The sequence below is a fragment of the Buteo buteo genome, chromosome 17, assembly GCF_964188355.1.
Source record: "Buteo buteo chromosome 17, bButBut1.hap1.1, whole genome shotgun sequence".
Lineage (NCBI taxonomy): Eukaryota > Metazoa > Chordata > Aves > Accipitriformes > Accipitridae > Buteo > Buteo buteo.
The window spans coordinates 28,338,979-28,356,734 of record NC_134187.1 but is presented as its reverse complement, the minus strand read 5'-3'; the positions used below and the strand labels follow the sequence as shown (position 1 = coordinate 28,356,734).

At 48.2% G+C, this 17,756-nt stretch overlaps 1 protein-coding gene across 1 annotated transcript; it reads right to left on the bottom strand.

Moving 5' to 3' along the window:
• Window positions 1–2,209: 2,209 nt before the first annotated feature.
• Window positions 2,210–6,731, bottom strand: AQP2 (aquaporin 2). The gene is made up of 4 exons (XM_075049893.1): window positions 6,366–6,731; window positions 4,128–4,292; window positions 3,218–3,298; window positions 2,210–2,425 (listed from the first exon to the last, which is right to left on the bottom strand). Exons 1-4 carry the CDS (start codon window positions 6,729–6,731, stop codon window positions 2,210–2,212), a joined length of 828 nt encoding a protein of 275 aa, XP_074905994.1.
• Window positions 6,732–17,756: the final 11,025 nt, after the last annotated feature.

The following is a 17,756-nucleotide window of genomic DNA, read 5'->3' as shown; positions in this document are numbered from 1 at the left end:
ATTCAGTGGGTAGAAGCGAATTTAAAGCACTTTATTGGAAAGAGTATGGTAATTGTTAGACATTAAAACTCATTTTTGTGCCCTGGGCAGTTTATGTGAGTCTTAAACATTGTCAGGGTAAATAACAAATTCAATGCTTAGATCTGAAGGAGAAGAGGCATTTAACTAGCTTGAACATTGCCCCCCCCCCCAAAAAAAAAAAAAAGGATTCAGCTGTATGGCATTTTATACAGCAGATCATTGACAGGCTAACTTCTGGGTAAGTTTCTTTGGGTTTTCCTAACATACATGGATTTGTTTTCCTTTGAAAAGTAACAAAAATACAAACTACTTTCAAAACTGTGCATTTGGTGGTTTAAATACAATTTTACACTCTGATTGATTTGAAACATGATTTTAATTCCCATTGCTGAGAACAGACAGATTTTTTGAAAAGCCTTTTCTGAAATAATATTCAAATGCTCCTTTGCCATTGAAGGAACAAAGTGGAGGTCCAGAATCAATATTTTTGCTGTGGCAGATAATGGGTTAAACCAGTGCTAAAACTGCTGCACTTTAAAACTGCTGCACTTTAATAGCAGGATATTTGCATTAATTGACTAGTAGAGTAAAATGGATCCTTGGCTACAACAAATAAAGCTTGGTACCTGTGATTGATAGAATTTCTCCCCTTGCTTCACAGAGAATGTGGGACAGCAAATGACAGCCAGAGGAGGGGGATGGAGGAACTCCCATGCTCTCAGCCTCACTTGGGAGGGTGAAATGAAGACCACGATAATACACAACTTGTCTGGGTCAGATCAAAGCTTTGTTTACTCCTTTTCTCTCCAGCAATAGCCATTAGTACATGTTTGAGGAAGAGCACAACAAGGAATAGAGGAAATTATGAATTCAATAGAAGGAGACTGGTACAAGTAGAGCAAAGAGGAAGAGAAGAGCATCATTTGGTGGTGGTTCATGTCAAAACAGAGGGAGAAAAACGATCGGTAATGTTCCTTATGTTTTGGAATTGGGTCCAATCTCATTGAATATTTCCATTAACAGCCTTAGCAGAAAAAGCCTGATGACATTTTGTGATGTGCAATGCTGGGGCGACATCAGCAACAGAAAAAAGCGTTAGGATGTCATGCGGAAATGTATGACTTCTAGGCTAAGTAATAGAAATGGGATTAAACTAATGGCTGAAAGAGCAAAGTTGCATCCCAAAGACTAACCCAAATTCTTTGACTATGCTGGGGACCATAACCAGGTCCTGACACAGCAGAAGAAAGGGGTGGTGGGATGGTTATGAGGCTTTGGCGTGATGCAGCCATGGAAAAGGTCTGGGCTGTAGGAAGCAAGTGATGGAGAAGATCACATCTGAAATGCTTTGTGTTGCTCATCTGAGAATCATTGTGGAACAGGAACAGAGGAAAGAAAGGAAAATCAGGGACAGAGTGAAGCATCGAAGCTAAAGGACAACACTGGCCCGAGAACAAACAAGCTGTGGATGCATTTGGGCTGAAAATCAGGAGGTTTCTCATTGCCATAGGAGTGAGCAGTTGCAAGAGCTCCCCAACAGGGTCAGCAGGGACTCAAGTCCCATCTTCTCGGGAAAGCCTCCACGTGAGCGAAGAGCATCTGCGTCCCGTGGAGGGTGGTAAATGGCAATTTGGATCCTCGCAGCAGCAAAACTTGTAGTTTGTTGGGATACTTATGGCATGGAGCGAGTGCTCCTCTGCGCGCGCGTGTGCAAACAGCTGGGCAGCAAGAAGAAATGGGAGACAGGTGAGCGGAGTTCAACAGCAATGAGGCATCGGGTGGCAACCTCCACACCCAGCAAATGGCTGTAATAACAAGTCTCCGCAGCGCCTCGGAGCTCTTCGTGAAGGGCAACAAACTCCGGCGAGTGCTACCTCCTGCAAGGGGGGCGTGGAAGGAGCCGGCCCAGGGATCCCAGTGTCCTCGTTCCTGTTGCTACACTGCTGGTTTTGATTTAATGGCATTTTCCCCCAGCATCAGAAAACGGTTGGCCGTGGGGAGAGCTGGGTGACAGAAGGTGGGTTGGACCATCACAGTGCATCTCCCCAGGAGATGAGCCAGCTTTAGTCCACCAGCAAAAATAAAGGGAGAGAGGGGAGAGGTGAAACGCTCATCTGAACAAGCACCCTCTCTAAAATGGATGCCAGAGTTTTCCCCAGCTCCTCTCTCGGCACGGCGGGAGGTTTGGCTACACCTTCTCAGACATCCCCCTCGGCAGGGTCTGTGGGGAGTGAAGCTCCACCGACTGCCGCCGACGGACCTCGCGCTCTGCCCAGTCCTCCTCCGGCTCGAAGCCTTTGAAGATGGCGAGTCTCTCCGAGAAGGTTTTGGCTTGCGGGAAGAGGATGTAATTGTAGATGATGGAGGCCGCTGCCGCCCCAACCAGGGGGCCCACCCAGAAGACCTGGGGGAAAGGGAAAGAGAAGAATAGGGTGAGCAAAAACCAGACTGAGTTTGGAGGAGAGGAACCAGGATCTCTGAAGAGCATTGCAGGGGGCTTATGTCCCTTCCTACCCCGTGTGCCTTGAGAGCAACAGGCAGAAGCCAGCTCTGCTTTGGCCATCACTGTTGACCTGAACTCCCATCCATTGCTGTTGTGCCTGAGTATATCAAACCATCCTCTTCTGTCTTTCCTCCTCTGTTGAGAGCTGCACGATCTTCATTAATGTTAGGCCCATCGTGAGCATACTTAATGATTTGGAGTCCTCTGGAGAAGCGTCTTCCTACCCATTTACATATTGCTGTGGAGAGGAGGAGGCTACCAGCTTGGGCTGGACACGTCTGACCATGTCAACCTGAACCACCACAGCTCTGGCTCCGAATGTGCTCTTTGCAGATGGAAATGACTGGGAGTATTCCCAAAGGAGCTGGTGGAAAATGTGTGCCTAGATCCAACTGGAACCAGGAAGGGTCCCCAGGACTGGCAAGAGGAGCTCCCCTCTCCATTGGTTTTGCTTCTTTTGCTAAGTCACGGTCAACAAACCACACACCCTTTTCCTGTCGCAATGCTCCCTGCTTAGTTAAGCCAGTTAAGCACCCAGCAGCCCCACCTCTTCTTGCTAATCTCTACATCTCTCCTCCAGCTGGGAGCTGGTGTGGAAACACCAGGGATCTGGCTGGCTCTGTGGGTTTCGAGGAATATTGGCAATTTGGGGGGCTCATCCCACCAAAACAACACATAGACCTGACTTCTTACCCAGTGGTCGCTGAAGTCTCCGACTATCACAGCAGGGGCGAAAGATCTGGCTGGATTCATGGAGCAGCCAGTGTAACGGATCTGCCGAGAAACACCACATTTGTTGTTAGCATTAAGCCCTTTTAGCACATTTTAAAAAATCCTGGTGTGTTATCAGCACAATTCATTCACCGAGCTGATGTTTCACCCTCCAGCGCGCCTATTCCAGGAAAAGGGTTGCTGGCAGCTTCCACCACCTGTGTTAACATGGATGAGTTGTCTGTATTTGCACATCTTCTGTGTGAGCACGTGTGTCCTGAGCATGCTGCAACTCAGCTGCAGGCTGGGTGACGTGCCCTGCAGCATGACAAGGAGTGCAGGGACAGGCTCCTGCTGTGCCTAATCCTGGAGCAAGTTGCTACTCCTTGCCACTGAGGATAGGAGAATAGTCCCATAGACACGTGGGCTTGCAGTGCGTTAAGGACAGAAGATGAGGTATAAACATCCCTGTTGTAATGCATGCACCGAGAGGCTGGGAGGGTTGGGGGCTGCTTTGGTCTGTCATCCAGGAGAGATTTCCCTGGGTGTCCATCCCAAATAACTTCCCAGTCTTATAATGGTCTTGAGTGCCTCAGTTGCTAACACATTCACTCCAGGATAGAAGACCCCACTGATCCCTGGAGCTCGCTACAGGACTCCAGGAGCAGCAGAGCCCAGCAGGTTAAATTCGTTCATGCCCAATAAAAGCCGAGCTCAGGCTAAGGCTCCGTTATGGCTTTGGTGGGATTTTTCTTCTCTATCCACTGGAAAGCCATGGGCACCACATGAGTTACAAATCCTCTGTCCACCCCGGAGCATGCAGCCAAGCAGGCTTTGGGCATAAACAGAAAGACAACCTAAAAAGCGCTGAGTTTTAGCCCATTCTACCCACCCCAAGGAGATGCCCCACGGCAACAGAAAGGCCAATGGACAGGGCAGGAGAGCCCAGGTTGTCCTCCCGACGTTCGTCAGTGGAAGCAAAGATGCACAGGACCAGCTGGAAGGTGAGGAAGAGCTCAACGGTCACTGCCTGCCCCGTCGTCGTCTCATTGTGCAGCTGGAAGAAGAGGAAAAATGTGTCTCAGGGACAGGCCAGTTTGGTGACTGGATTGGAAAGGTGGAGGGGGAAACCCAAATCAAGGGAACCAAATAGGCATAGGAAATAGGTGAGATTTTTGGCACCAATATGAAAAGGAGGAAAGATTTTCCAGGTAAAAGGAAAAGTGGGTCAATGGGTAATATTTGATTGACCTGGCAGGAAATGTTTTATTGACATTTCTTTGGGTATGTTTTCCCACTCTTCTTTTTCCCCTAGGAATTCTTTTTTCTTTTCCTCATACTTAATATACAAAATGCCTTTTGGAAAAGTTTACAAATTGCATTTTAAAAATGTCAAAAAATCTGTTTTGGCATTAAAAAAAAAATTCCCTTCCCCCTTCCCCCACATTTTTGAGTGAAAGAATTTGTCAGATTCAATCTGAAGCTGTGCCTGGTTGCACCCCCTCTCCTCCAGCTCTGCTTTCTGACACTTTATTACTCCTTGGTGGGTTTTCATCCAGATCTGGATGGATCTGGCAGTGCTGCCAGCCAGATCTGCAGCTGGCAGTCCTGCTTGCTTACGGTCTCTCTTCGCTATTGCTTCCCCCAGCCTGTCCTGGCACATGTCTGCCTTTTCTTTCCCTTGTCACTCCCGCTTCAGACACCATGCATCCTCCCAAATGCTGATCCCGAGAGCGCTTTGCTTGGTGATGCCACGATGGTGGCAGTTCCCTTCTGGCTGAGATCCAGAGTCAGATCTTGCTCGCTTTCCTCTCCAACATTCCCTCTTCTTTTTTTTAAGGGTAATTTGTGCAGGCAGCTGCAAGATGAACAGCCCACAGGGGAAAAAAAAAAAATCAAAATCCCTATTCCCTCTTTTAGGTGGTTTAATCTGTAAAACAACAGAGCTGGGTATTTTGAAAGGCTCTCTTAAAACTCCTTCTTGCTTTGTTGGGTTTATTAAACCTCAGCTATTATCAGTCTAAATAGTCTTGTTCAGATTAATCTGCAATCCCTTTTTCAACCCTCTTAATCTCTTTGGCAGCGAAGCTGGGTCCTGGCAGTGCCTCCCTCCTGCAAGAAAAGGGATTTCTATGTGCCACTTTCTAAAACATGCTGCCTGCCTCCTCCCTCTCCGCTCGGCTTGGTTTTGGGTGATGCTGGTCCTGGCATGGGCATCTCTACAGGAGATATAGCTGCCTGAAAGGGCATGGAGAGGGGATAGTGAACCGCATGACTTTTAAATTTTTTTTCCCCCTCCTTTTATTATGTGCATCAGTGGGGAAGGGGACGTTGGGTTGGGATACCACTGGGGAGTCCCCTTATGGCTTCCTAAGGTTCCCTGGTTTTCTTTTTTCCCTGCATGTCTGAAAGCAGACTGGGATCCTTGCGATGCTTCTGGCACTGTGCAGTGGCACTGCCAGGGCACCCGCATGGGTTGGGCATTGGGATGAACCAGCTGGATTTGGTGTGGCCATCCCTTCACAATGGGAAACAACTTAATGCTTAACAACAACTTAGCGCTATCTAATGAAAACCTGGGATTTAGACAGCCCCCCCTTGCCCTCACCCTGACACAACATTCCCATTGCTGGGAATCTGGCACAGCAGCCTGGAAATAGCGGCATTGCTAACGCAGAGGGGAGAAAAGGCTGCCCGTACCCACACCAAGCCTGGAAAGCGGGATGAGCCTGGGGCAAGAGCAACCGCGAGGTGATAACTTTTGGTCGTGTCCTTCCCTAAACACCTGGTCTCCTCTGAATCTCGTTCCCCCTCGATACAGCCCTAGATAAAACTGAGATGATGGTGTCTTTGTCTTCTAAGGGAGGTGTCTATGTGGCCAGCTGGATCATACCTCTGGTTTTAGTCCTAAAAAGTAGAGGAGGCAGCCTGGAGCCCTGCCTCTGGAAGGACCCTTGGTGCAGCAGGCTCATGGTGCTGGGCTGCAGCTGACAGCGGCTTCCTACCCAACACTAAAAAAAGAGGGTCTTTGCTGGCTACAAACCCCTTCTTCACATCCCTCAGCCTTCCCAAAAGCCCTGTGCAATCTTTCCTCCTCCCTTCCAAGCCCATCCGTGGGCTGAAGTCTTACCTTGTTGATGGCCAAGCCTTCTCGGGAGTCTGCCGGGGTGATTTCATGTAAAATGGCAGCCCCCACGACGGCCCCCAGGAGCTGGGCCACCACGTAGAAGACTGCGCGGAGGAAGGAGACTTGGGAGCCGATGAGGCAAGCCACCGTCACTGCAGGGTTGATGTGGGCTCCACTGATGTGCCCCAGGGCTTGGACCAGCGTGCCGATGGCCAAGCCGAAAGCCAGCGCAATTTGAAGGATGCTCGGGGAGGAGGCTGAGGGCCAGTTCAGAGCAGAGCCCAGGCCAAAGAGGATGAAGACCAAAGTCGCCAGAAATTCTGCAAAGACAGCCCGGGTGAAGGCTACGGATCGCAGTTCCCACATCATGGACTGGCAGTTGCTGGAGGCTGCAAGGACTGACCCTGCCCGTGGTGTCTTCAGGCAATTGCTACCACGGCCGCTGTGTCCATAGAGGATGACAGGGGCACAACATATCTATATATAGATGCAGGGGGCCAAAGGATCACCCACTGAAGGAGATGGGATTGTGGTCCTAGGAAACCTGATGCTTATTTTCATTTGTGTTCCAGCTGAGGGAACATCAGACCCTGCCCCCTCTATTAAAGCTGGGGAATGCAGCGTCTGCCACCCTTGGGAGGTCATAAATCAGTCTTGAGCAATGCCGTGAAGCACTGTTCCCTTTCTCCTGTGCTTTCTTACTAGGGGACCTATCCATAGAGGTGCTTGTTGCTCCTCTCGTCTCCAAGTTCTACCACCTGCAGCACGGAGAGGAGAGAAAGCAAGGCGGGTTCTGTAGTGCTAGAGATGGAGCTGAGGCTGGGTTGTGTTGAACAGCAGGACGTGGGCTGTGATTAAATAACCAGGCAAAAGGGGATGCAGAAGAGTCTCTCAGAGGCACAAATCTCCGAGTGACTTGCTACAACTCAATCCCTCAGAGTACCAGAATTTTACAGCCTAGGCACAGATTTCCTACCCAGAAAAATGGGAACCAGCCCCAAGAAATGACTGTCAGGAAAGAAATTCTAGTGTGAAAAAAATGACACGCACAGCTGGAGTACCGGCTGTGCTCTAATTACAGGGATTTTGGCCAACTCAGCTCTTCAGAAATGTCTTTTTACTTCTTGGTGTTAATCCCCCCAAAAGGAAGATTTTCTTCTCTGGAGCACGGTTCTTCACATCAAACCATCCACTAATTGCCCAACAAGTCTATTTTCCTTTTTCTTCCATTGCTTAGGGCACATTTGCCCTTTACTGGGTGATGTCTGTAAAGCCTTTTGCTCCCTATGTCATTAGGGTTGGTGGGTTTGCTGGAAAGATAGCACTTGCTTCTTTTTTTCCCCTCTTTAGCAGACGCTGTAGTTATTTTAAAGCACTGCAAGCTGGGAGAAGCACTCCCCCAGGGTAGAGCTGGAGTTGAAATGACCATTTTATTTCAGAGGGATGCAGAGCACCAGAACTGAGAGTCCTTTTTTTGGGTCTGACAAAGGCTGTTGCTGTACGATAAACCAAATATTTTTCCTCTCCAGAGGAACCGTACAAGTTCCACTGAACTGATGTGAAACATTGATGCAAAATATTGCATATTGCTCAAATTATATCATAGAATCCTAGAATGTCCCAAGTTGGAAGGGACCCATAAGGATATGTGAAGGCCTGTTCTTTCCTCCACAAAAGGTGGGTAACAATACTGTCAGCTGGACTAGATGATCACTGTAGGTCCCTTCCAACTGAACTATTCTACTTCTGTTCTATTCTACTCTTGTCTTCTCATTAACAAAGAAGATTATGGGGATATTGCTCTTAACAAGGGAGACATTATGGGGAGAACAAGTACAGTCATGGGTGAGCCTGAAAGGAGGTGGGATTGTGGTCCTAGGAAACCTTTTCCTCTGAAAATCTTTCTCTTGGACATCCTCAGGGACTTTGGCCCATAATGGCATCGCTCTAGCCTCTGGTTTTCCAGCAATGAAGCCAATCTCATAAAACAGGTTGTAAGGCTACATATATTTGGGGTGCTGATGAGCCACAGAAACATGGTCACATCCATTCTGTAGGCTTTTGCTCCTCTCTGCCTGGTACAGACTTGTGAGCTTAGCGTTACTCAAGAACTAGTTATGTCAGGGACTGGTTAGGAATGCAGGCTGTTACTAGTGCAGGGAATGACAAAGAACAAATATGGGCACTTAACTGGAGCGGATACCCTATTTGATTAATAGTTATTCATGGTGAGCGAGTTGTGATGTATCGGTGCTTAACAAGGACTAATTAAGAGGAAAGAGAAGTAAGCAGGATTAGCTCTCAGCAACTTAAAAGTCTAACACAGCCTTGCGGTCTTCACTTTTATCTGGTGATGCAAAAGTTCATTGCAGCTCGTGTTTTTGGCGCGCTTTGAGATGTTTGTGCTACGGATGGCAGGTTTCTGCTATGTACCGTGATGAAAGGACTGGTGTTGCATCGTGAGCCGTCTTGCTGAAAGGGAGCTCTGCTATCGTGGTCTTCACTGTGGGGCAGAGCAAACTATTGCTGTGAGATGCTGCTTTCCAGCAAGAATAATAGCATCACAGCGCAAGAATAATAGCGCATCCCAGCTTTCACCCAGCGACCTCTAGCACTGCGTGACTGTAATCCTTCTGGTTTTACAGAAAGAGGGGTGCACGGCACGAAGCCAGACATTGCTGTTGCTAATTCCAGGCGGTGACTCGGTGGCAGAGCCAAGGTTTCCTGCCTTGCCACAGCCATGCATCCTGCCACATGCCTGGGAAAAGGAGAATTGGGAGACCAAGCAAGCCGAAGAGCTTGGTACTGGGTTTCTGAAGCTCTGCTTGTGTCTAGGAGGGGTTCCTGGAGCCGCTGGTGTTGACAGTAACGTGGCTTTACACGTTACACCAAGTGTGCTGCAGCTTTGGGAGCAGCAAAGAGCATTGCAGCCCTGTAGCGAAGCCAGGTGAGTTGGGAAAGTGCATTATTTTACCTTTTAATTCACAGCTCTTGGAGTGTAACGGCATTACCAGCCCTCCCCTGGGATTAAATGCAAATGCTCATTAAGAATGTGTTGGCGTCTGCAGAGGGTTGATACACCGTGCTTCCTCTCGATGGCAGAAAATGGCCTGGTAACACGTTTTTTAAGAACTTTTTGCAAGCAAGGGAACTGTGCTTGCACAACAACTTGCTTCTCGAGTGACTTAGATGGCTCAGATATCTTTGCTTCCCTGGCTTTCAGGAAAGTATAAACATCTTTAAGGTATCTCCATTCCATCTAAAATACCTCCGAGCCACAGAGAATAAAGGATTTATTGCATAAACAACAGTGAGTTTTCCTGCTTGGATCTGATCTGTTGCAGGAGGTGCATGTACTGCCCAGACCTTGCTGGAAGCTCCATTTTTTGCTCTTTTTTGTGAGTGGAGAGCGCCTGCAGACAACTCCCCCTCCTCTCCGATGGCTGAATGGACAACCTGCACCCATGCTTCACATGTCAGCAAATGCCCTTCTTATTAGACACTGGAGAATCCACAGCAGGACTAAGTCTTAGGAGAGAGCTTTATACAAACCTGGCTGTTATTGGTTCTGCTGTTCATTGAAATACATGTTTTCTTGCCAAGAAAGGAGGTGTAAAACTGAACATGCTACCTCTAAGAGTTCTGTAGGGAAGCCTTTAAAAGAAGCAAAAGGATAAGAAGGAAAAAAATCTTAATTCTAGTATTGTGACTAACCTTCTTGTTTCTCAGTTGAGGTTTTCTGCTTGCTGCCTGGATAAATGGATGTGCCGGTGCATTTGGCCCCATCCAAGGCCCCCAGCAGAGCACAGGGAATGGCAGCCATGGGCTGCCAGGACACCTGGGGAAGCAGAGCAGATGGGGATGAGGGTATGGACACTTTTGCGTTGGGATCAGCAGGGGCAGAAACACCTCAGCTAGCTTTTCACCAGGGAACCGGAGCACCTGCAGCATTAGTTTGGCTCCAGGGACCTTTCTACCTTGAATGTCCTGACCCTCGTGAGCGTTACCCAGGCAAGTGGGTCTGTGGGTCTGGGTGCCCCTGGCAGGGAAAGCACCAAACACAGGTCCCTCACCTTCCTCTAACCTGAGTTTGTTAACCATTAGGATCCCACTGCCCGTTGCAGGATGGGGCGTACAGAGATGCCTGCCCAGAGTGAGCTGCAGAGCACTGAGGGAGCCGATTAAGACCCCTTTTAGCTCCAGGCTCTTTTGTGATGGGATGTAGCAACACAGCTCTCGCTGCAATGAAAACTGAGGCATGTTTTTTAATTGCATTTCATAAATGTACCAGGGAAGTCTTACCTCTCTCCCACTCCTGGTTGGAGAACAGACAGAGCAGAGGATAATGTCTGTATTCCCTAAAGCGAGGTGACCATCAGGAAAAGTTATATTCTCCCATTGTCATATTACATCAAAAGGACTTTCACCCAGAGGAGCAAACCAGAAGAAAATCACCACCTTTTCCGGCATTTCAGGCCAAATCCTAAATCCCTATTCATGCAAAACTTCTGCTGGCTCTTGCAGTGTTTATTGTTCTTGTTTTAATTGAAGCAGAAGGATTAATGCAGCCCTGATTTCCTTCACTGACTTCAATGAATTGAGCTTGAGTGTGGGCCAGGAACTGGGCCTGGTGTTAGGAGAAGGCTTCGTTTTATTTTTTATCCCATCTCAAGGACTTGCCAGTTCAGTCCTGAATGTTTGCCTAGGGTCTTAGTCAAGGTAGACAGCAAGAGTCTGGTGTTGGTGGAGGTGGGCTATGGATCACGTCAAGATCAGTGCACAGTTCTGGTGGCCGTATAAAACTCTGACATCTCTGAAGACCATGAAGCCTTCCACCCCAGCATGATCTGATCTCTGTACAGCACCTAGGCAGGGATTTAACTCTTTCTTCCTGTGATTTGCAGGAAAATATAGTTTTTCTTTGGCTAACAACATGTTAATGAGACACAGACTGCACAGGACCAGGGAGAGGGAGAAAACATGGTTTCTGCCTCTGCAGAGAGACTTAGTAGAGAAGATATGGCCAATCCGAACATACTATGAGGTCAGAGACAGGGCTGAGCTAGGTGATGACCTCTGTTTAATCATGCCTTAAGGGGTGAAGAATGGAGAGCATTCTTCCCTTCTTTGAGTGCTGAAGTTCAAGGCCAGAGTATGGCATATTTTGCGTAAACATTTATAGGAAAATAATTAATGCTTTTTCTCTTGAACCCATGAAGCCAGACACCAGGATATCCATATAGCCACCAGAGTTTGAAGTGAGATAGACCCTGTGGCCCTACCAGGTCTTTTAAGCTCTTTGCTACTTGCCCAGGCATGAATATTACTTTAGTTAAAATCAATCAGATTGCAACATCATCCTCAGGTGACAGAACTGAGCAGGACACCCCGGCTTCACCCTTCGCGGGATAGCCAGTGTTATGTTTGCAAAACAAATCACATCTAATGAGCCAAACTCCCAGCGGGTGTAAACTGGGGACGTGGCTTTGACATCAGTGCAGTGACATTGACTGAGAGCATCCAGCGGCAGGTCTTTTCACTATTTTCCTCATTTTTATGTAAATCAGAAGTAATCAAGCTGAAGTCCATGAAGGAAAAGTGAATGAGCTTGATTCAGATGTCTTTCTTTAGGTAATTCTCCTGGACTTAAAAAAAAAAAACTAGGTTAGATACTGCCAGGAATGGTCCTGCTGGTGGCTCTAGAAACAATGTCCCCTGTCCCCTTGTGTCCTGTCTTCTGCAGGCCTGTGGATCTGAGATGCTCATCGCCGTAAAGGATTGCGGAGGTAGGGCTGTTGCAATACCTGTGTTATCTCACCATCAGTGCTGTGGGTACCAATTTGTGTATTGACTGCTCACCTGTGCTGCAGGACTTTTTGGCTGCTATCTCCTGATCTTTGCTGGGAGGGAAGCGGGAGTGTGTCTGGTAACTTTACCTTTGAGAAGAGGCTGTTATCTCAGCATCTTTCCTGGGGAGCTGCTGGTGCATGTGGTGAGGAGGTGCGTGAACAGTAAACAGATGAAAGTAGGTTATTGCAAAAATCCCTCTAACAACGAGCTGGGACTGCTGGAGAAAGAAAAAGGTGCTTGAGTTCTGAAAACAGCACCTTTCATTTGAGACCAAGGTCAGTGCCATGGTTCTCGTTGTACAGCCGGATAAGGGGAGCAGTGTAAGAAACTTTGTGGTCCACAGGGGAAACAAAAAGGATCACTTTCAGGCTGCAGTGCAGCAATCACAGAGATGAGATGTCAGATGACATTAAATCCCTCCCAGCCGTTAAACTGAATAGTCATTTTAAAATCAATTGTTGGGTAAGAAGCTGCTTCTGCCTCTGCTTTGGTGGAGCATGGAGCTGGGGTCTGGGTATGAAGCTGGTGGCTGGAACTGCTCAGAGGTGTCTTCAACTCAGAGTCTCAGCACGACGCTAAAAATGTGAAGCTCGGCATGTGCAATCTCACCGGCAGCCCAGAGCCGTTGTGTGATGCCGCCCGTCCCGTAACTCTCAGAGTTACTGAACATGGTGGGCTCGTCCTCCATCCTGGGGTTTCCAGTGCTTGGTGCCCGAAGGCCTGTGGGGTTTGCGCAGAACCAGTTGAACGATTAACAAAAGGTTGGGGTCCTACCCTAGATAGGCTCCAGTGAAGAAGCGGCACAGCAAGTGAACAGGATGGTTGGCCTAGAGCTGTGAGGGCAAGAACGGTTTTGTTGGAGAATGACATTGCCCATGGGCATCCACCAGCTACCCTCTGCCTGATATTATCCATACTGGGGCTTTGACACTGGCTTGGAAACCATTACTCTGTTCGGGGACAGCATCAGGAACAAAGTTAGGACCTTGGTGTGAGTTCCCAGCAGGTCCTCTCCACCGAGCTGCTAGCTGAGAGCCGCTTTCGTGATGCTCATTTTCACATCAGACGAAACCTTTATGCTTTTCATGTTTTCCACGTTGCTTCAGGAAATTCCTCCCACACCACATGGAGATTTATGTTGAATCTGGGAAGGTGGGAAAAGCAGGGAAAGGAGCAGAACAGTTCACTAGATTGGATACCACCCATGAGAAGACCTCAAGAGCCTTCAGGATTGGCCATTAGCCCCTTCCACTGTGCTGGATTCTGCAGAGGTCTCCTTTGGTCCGTGTGATCAACATATGCTGGGAAAGGGCTAGGACAGGATCCAAAACTGCTCCTAAAACTTATACTATTACATAAGGCATGTAGATAGGAGAAGATACAAGCTATTGCTTTTAAAATTTAAATGCAATGTGCCATTTTTCTTCTGTCCTTCCATGCTTTTTTAATTATCTGCCTGTCTATCACCTTTCATCCTCTTTTCCCCTATGTGTCTCTTTCTCGGGGCTACCCAGACACCAACCTCCATGCCAAGGCTGCAACAGTAAGGGAACCACCAAGTTGGTTTCATAAAGCCTCTGGCTCCTTTCCATTTCTGAGAATAAAGGTTCAGCATGGGATATTTTCATCTGTGGTTAGTTACTTGATTTCTGTGTGGGTTTTCGGGTGTGGCACAGGGATTGGGCTCTCAGCAGCGTGAATTGCCATCCTACTTTGGTAGAAAGGTTTTTTGAGGACTTTTTTTTTTTTTTTTTAAATCTGGGCTATTGCACTGATTTCCTTCTGCATTTATGCCTGTGTTGATGGGATCTGGCCCTGGAGTGTCAGTGCAATTTGCTTCACTTCCTTGAATTGTATCAAGCGGAGAGGAGCATCGGCAGCTCCTCCGAGACCTTGCCAGCAAAGTCCAGCATGTGGAAAGCATTGCTGCCTCCTGGGTGGGGACTGGGCTGCCTGGGGAGCTCTGCATTTCTTTTTGCTGGTCCCATGGAGCTCATAAATTTGCTGCAGTGTGAATCCAAGAGGATCCAGGTCTCACTGGGGGCGTGGGGGAGGTATTGTCATACCCCAGAAACTGAAAATCCCAAAGAGCACACGCCACGACCGCAAATCTTCTACCTTAGGTTATTGATCTCGGACGAGGACAGCCTGGTGCAAGACTGTACGGACCCAGGTAGTGCATATCAGGTCACTCATGGTGTAACGGTGGGAGAGAAATCTGCAGACAAATGGGCAAGTTTGAGCAAATGAAGGTACTTTCAGCAAGGCAGGCATCAGTCTCCTGACCTAGCAAAGTCAAGTGTGCAGGGATGTTATGGGAAAGGTGTGTTTTAAGGAGGAAAGAGAGGAAGGAAGCGGCTCGCTGGGAAATCTGGAGCTATGCAAAGGAGGAAACGCAAAGGTGTTTGCTCGCTTGGGGATGTAGGCAAGGAAGGCAAATGTCATGGGGTTGGAGGACAGGGGACACATTACAAGCTATTCCTGGGACGTCATTAGGCCAGATGGGAAACACCCTCACTTCTAACTTTGAGCTTCCAAGGCAAAGACAGAGCCTTCTTCCAGGATAGCAAAAACAAACCTGGATTTTAGGCCAGTTTCAGTGATGGAAATTTGGGTTCTGTAATGCAGCAAAGCTCTTTCCTCCATCTCTTCTTCCTGCTGATTACCTGGGTCCTGGGCGTCAGGCTGCTGCGTCACCGCAAGGCCACGGGTCACTTGTTATATGGACTGATAAGAATTTAAAAATTCCTGTGCACATCCCTGGATTGTATTATATAAAGTTTCTTCATGACAGTTTAAAGAAGAAACTGCACAGTGGCATGAAGGTGTCACTCCAAGTGTCACCCAAACCTGTTCTGTTCCCCCACTCCCAGTGAGGCAAGTTTGCATACTTGTGCAATTCCTTTCGTTTAACAGCATCAAATGCACACGATGGTGGTAAGAACACGTTCTTCTGGCAGCGATGAGTGAAATGCACTCCTGAGCAGCTGAACAATTTAATCCTGGGGAGTGCCTCATCTTTATATTTATCTATTTGTTTGGTTGGTGTAAGCGCGTGTGTTGTTGTTACTCTCTGACGTGGTTTGTGGGCATCACAGATTTTGCTTCTGTTTATTTTTTAACCTCACCATTGGGACCTGTTCCCTGCAGTTCACCAAAATCACACACCGCAGCTCTGGAGGCATTTAAAAAAACAATAGGGCAAAGTTTCTCAAAGCACCCAAATCCTGGCACTGTCTTAGCCCCACAGCATGGGCAAACAACTGCAAGCAACCAAGAAGCTTATTCAGATAATGGTCCCCAGCTGACTTGCAGCTACTGCCCACCACTGGAGTTTGAGCCGTCTCTAATTAAAATGCCCTTCTGAGGGCTTAAGTTGATTTTACCCAGCAGCTGGGGTGCCTGTGATCAGGTGTGACAGCTCAGCTGGGCACAGTTTGCAGGATTTTCTTCCAGGCAACGGAAAACTGATGGTATAAAGGAGGTGATGAAGGCTTGGGGTGTTTTTTTTTTTTTTAGCTCAGGCACCAGTGTTGGCTATCAAAGCCTGAGCTACAGACTGATGCTTAGCGTGGAAGCCAGTGAGAACATCCCACCCCAAATAGTTCTGGCTCGTCCAGCTCCTTACATTGCATCTTAAGGGGAAGCAATCTCTGCTCTTCAAGAACAGCTTGGGGACGAAGGAGGGCTATTTCAGCTGAAGGACTCTGCACAAGAGCAAGAAGGTACAAGCTGGCTGGGAAGAGAAATAGTGGCTCTTGGGAGCAGGTTTCCACCTCTCGTGGAGGTGAGGCTCAGGGGTGACTCACCTGGGGCTGATAGGAACTGGGGAGCTCCCTGCCTACCCTATGCCTGGGATGCTGGCAGGTTGGGAGACAGGGTTTGCCCCTCAAGAATAAGGTTGGGTTTATTTCTTTTATCCTTCCAGATCCCTCTTCATGTGCGCCCTGGTGTTCACAGTTTGCATGTTAATCTCCCATCTAGGGACCAAGCCTGGTGGCAGGATTTAGCATTAATAATCCGTGGATAATTCACCAGCCTGAAAGCCTAGGGTAAATTCCTATTTTTTTAATGTTGTTTTTTTGAAGTCCATGGCAGAGCATTCACTGCCAGTGGGGGCTTTCCCACCTTGGGGATGGGGTAAAGCGTCTTTACAGAGGGCTCCTGGGTGTGCCATCATGTATGTTGATGCAGCAGATCCCTTAATTATCTCATCAGGTTTTCGTTACCTTGTTTTTTATGTGATTGAGTGTTCAGCAAAATTGCTTTAATCCCTGTGAAATCCCTTGTGGATTTGGCAGGGTGTGGCCTCAACAGATATTATTTTTTTTTTCCCCCTGAGTATTAAAGGTATGTGTGTGCAGGAAAATGGTTGCCTCACGCAGCCTGATGCTGAGCTGGACCAGCAGTTGGTCAGGGAGCTGGATGGGGGATGTTGAACAGTTGCTGTGATGCTGCGTGTGAGCATCGCAATCTGGAATCTGGTTTTTGTGTGTACTTATCCTCCTAATGCATCTGTGAGACCGGGAAAAGAGAAGATCTGGAGAAAATTACCTTCTTGGTAGGACTCTGACACATTTAAGAGCTTCCAGCTCAAACAGGAAAGCAAGAAACCAGCCTTAGAGGAGCTATTTTGATGGAGAAGGATGGTCCCCGCAGAGGCTGAAGGGCTCTGCTTTTCATTGCTATCAGCTAGTTAGAGTCATCCTTGTGTTCTCCATGGCAGAGATGAGACTCATCTCAAGCCTTGCAGCCCATGGGCTCTCCCAGCTAATTTTCCTGACTGGGGAAAGACATGATGGTTTCGCAGAGCCCCCTGAAAACATTGCCTGTTGGTGTTGGATTTGTTTTGGGGCTGGGCAGTGAGGGAAGACCGAGATACTCTCTGGGAGCTCAGGGGGTGGGAATGGGCCTTCTAGAGAACAGGGTGGTGGAGGGGCTTGGTTTCTCTTCCCTGCTGCTTTTTATTTAGAGGGAGGCTGCTGTGCCATCTGCTTTTCTTTACTGAGGGTTTTTCCTTTTCCAGACCCAGTATTTTAGCTCTCTGAAGCACCTTCAGCCTGGGATGGAGCAGGCAGGGTCCTGCATTGTCCCACCAAGGAATCTGGCTTGGCCAGGGACCGCAGCTGGGATGAGTCCTTCTGGGGTTTGTTAAGAAAATGGGTGTCTCCTTTCTCACCACAATGCCATGCATCACCTGGAGTTTCTGTTCCTAAGCACTTGACCCCTTGGCTTGTCCCCACACTTGAAAGGGGTCAACAAGCCAAGCAGGGTTTCCTTGTGCTTGGCCGGAGCAGTGACAACCCCACCTGCTCGGTTGAGTTTCTCTCCCTCGCTTGGGACCTGCCCAGTTTTACGCCTCTGCTCAACCTCGAGGAGAATGAAAGCCCTTGAGGAGCTTGTGGTTAACTGGCACTTAATTGATTCTGAATAATCCTGACAAGTTTTTGCAGTCCTTGTGGTAATCGCCTCTTTCCAATTGAATAGCTCGGGCTAGGTCTGTACGGATGCCAGCTGTACATTGCTTGGCTGCATTCTTTCATT

Excerpts from the sequence above, each read along its gene's own strand:
- AQP2 (XM_075049893.1), bottom strand. The coding sequence starts at position 6,731 with ATGATGTGGGAACTGCGATCCGTAGCCTTCACCCGGGCTGTCTTTGCA. Across the intron at positions 3,299-4,127 it reads CCGTGGGGCATCTCCTTGGG|ATCCGTTACACTGGCTGCTC; the intron begins GTGGGTAGAATG and ends GTTTCTCGGCAG. Across the intron at positions 2,426-3,217 it reads GAGACTTCAGCGACCACTGG|GTCTTCTGGGTGGGCCCCCT; the intron begins GTAAGAAGTCAG and ends CCTTTCCCCCAG.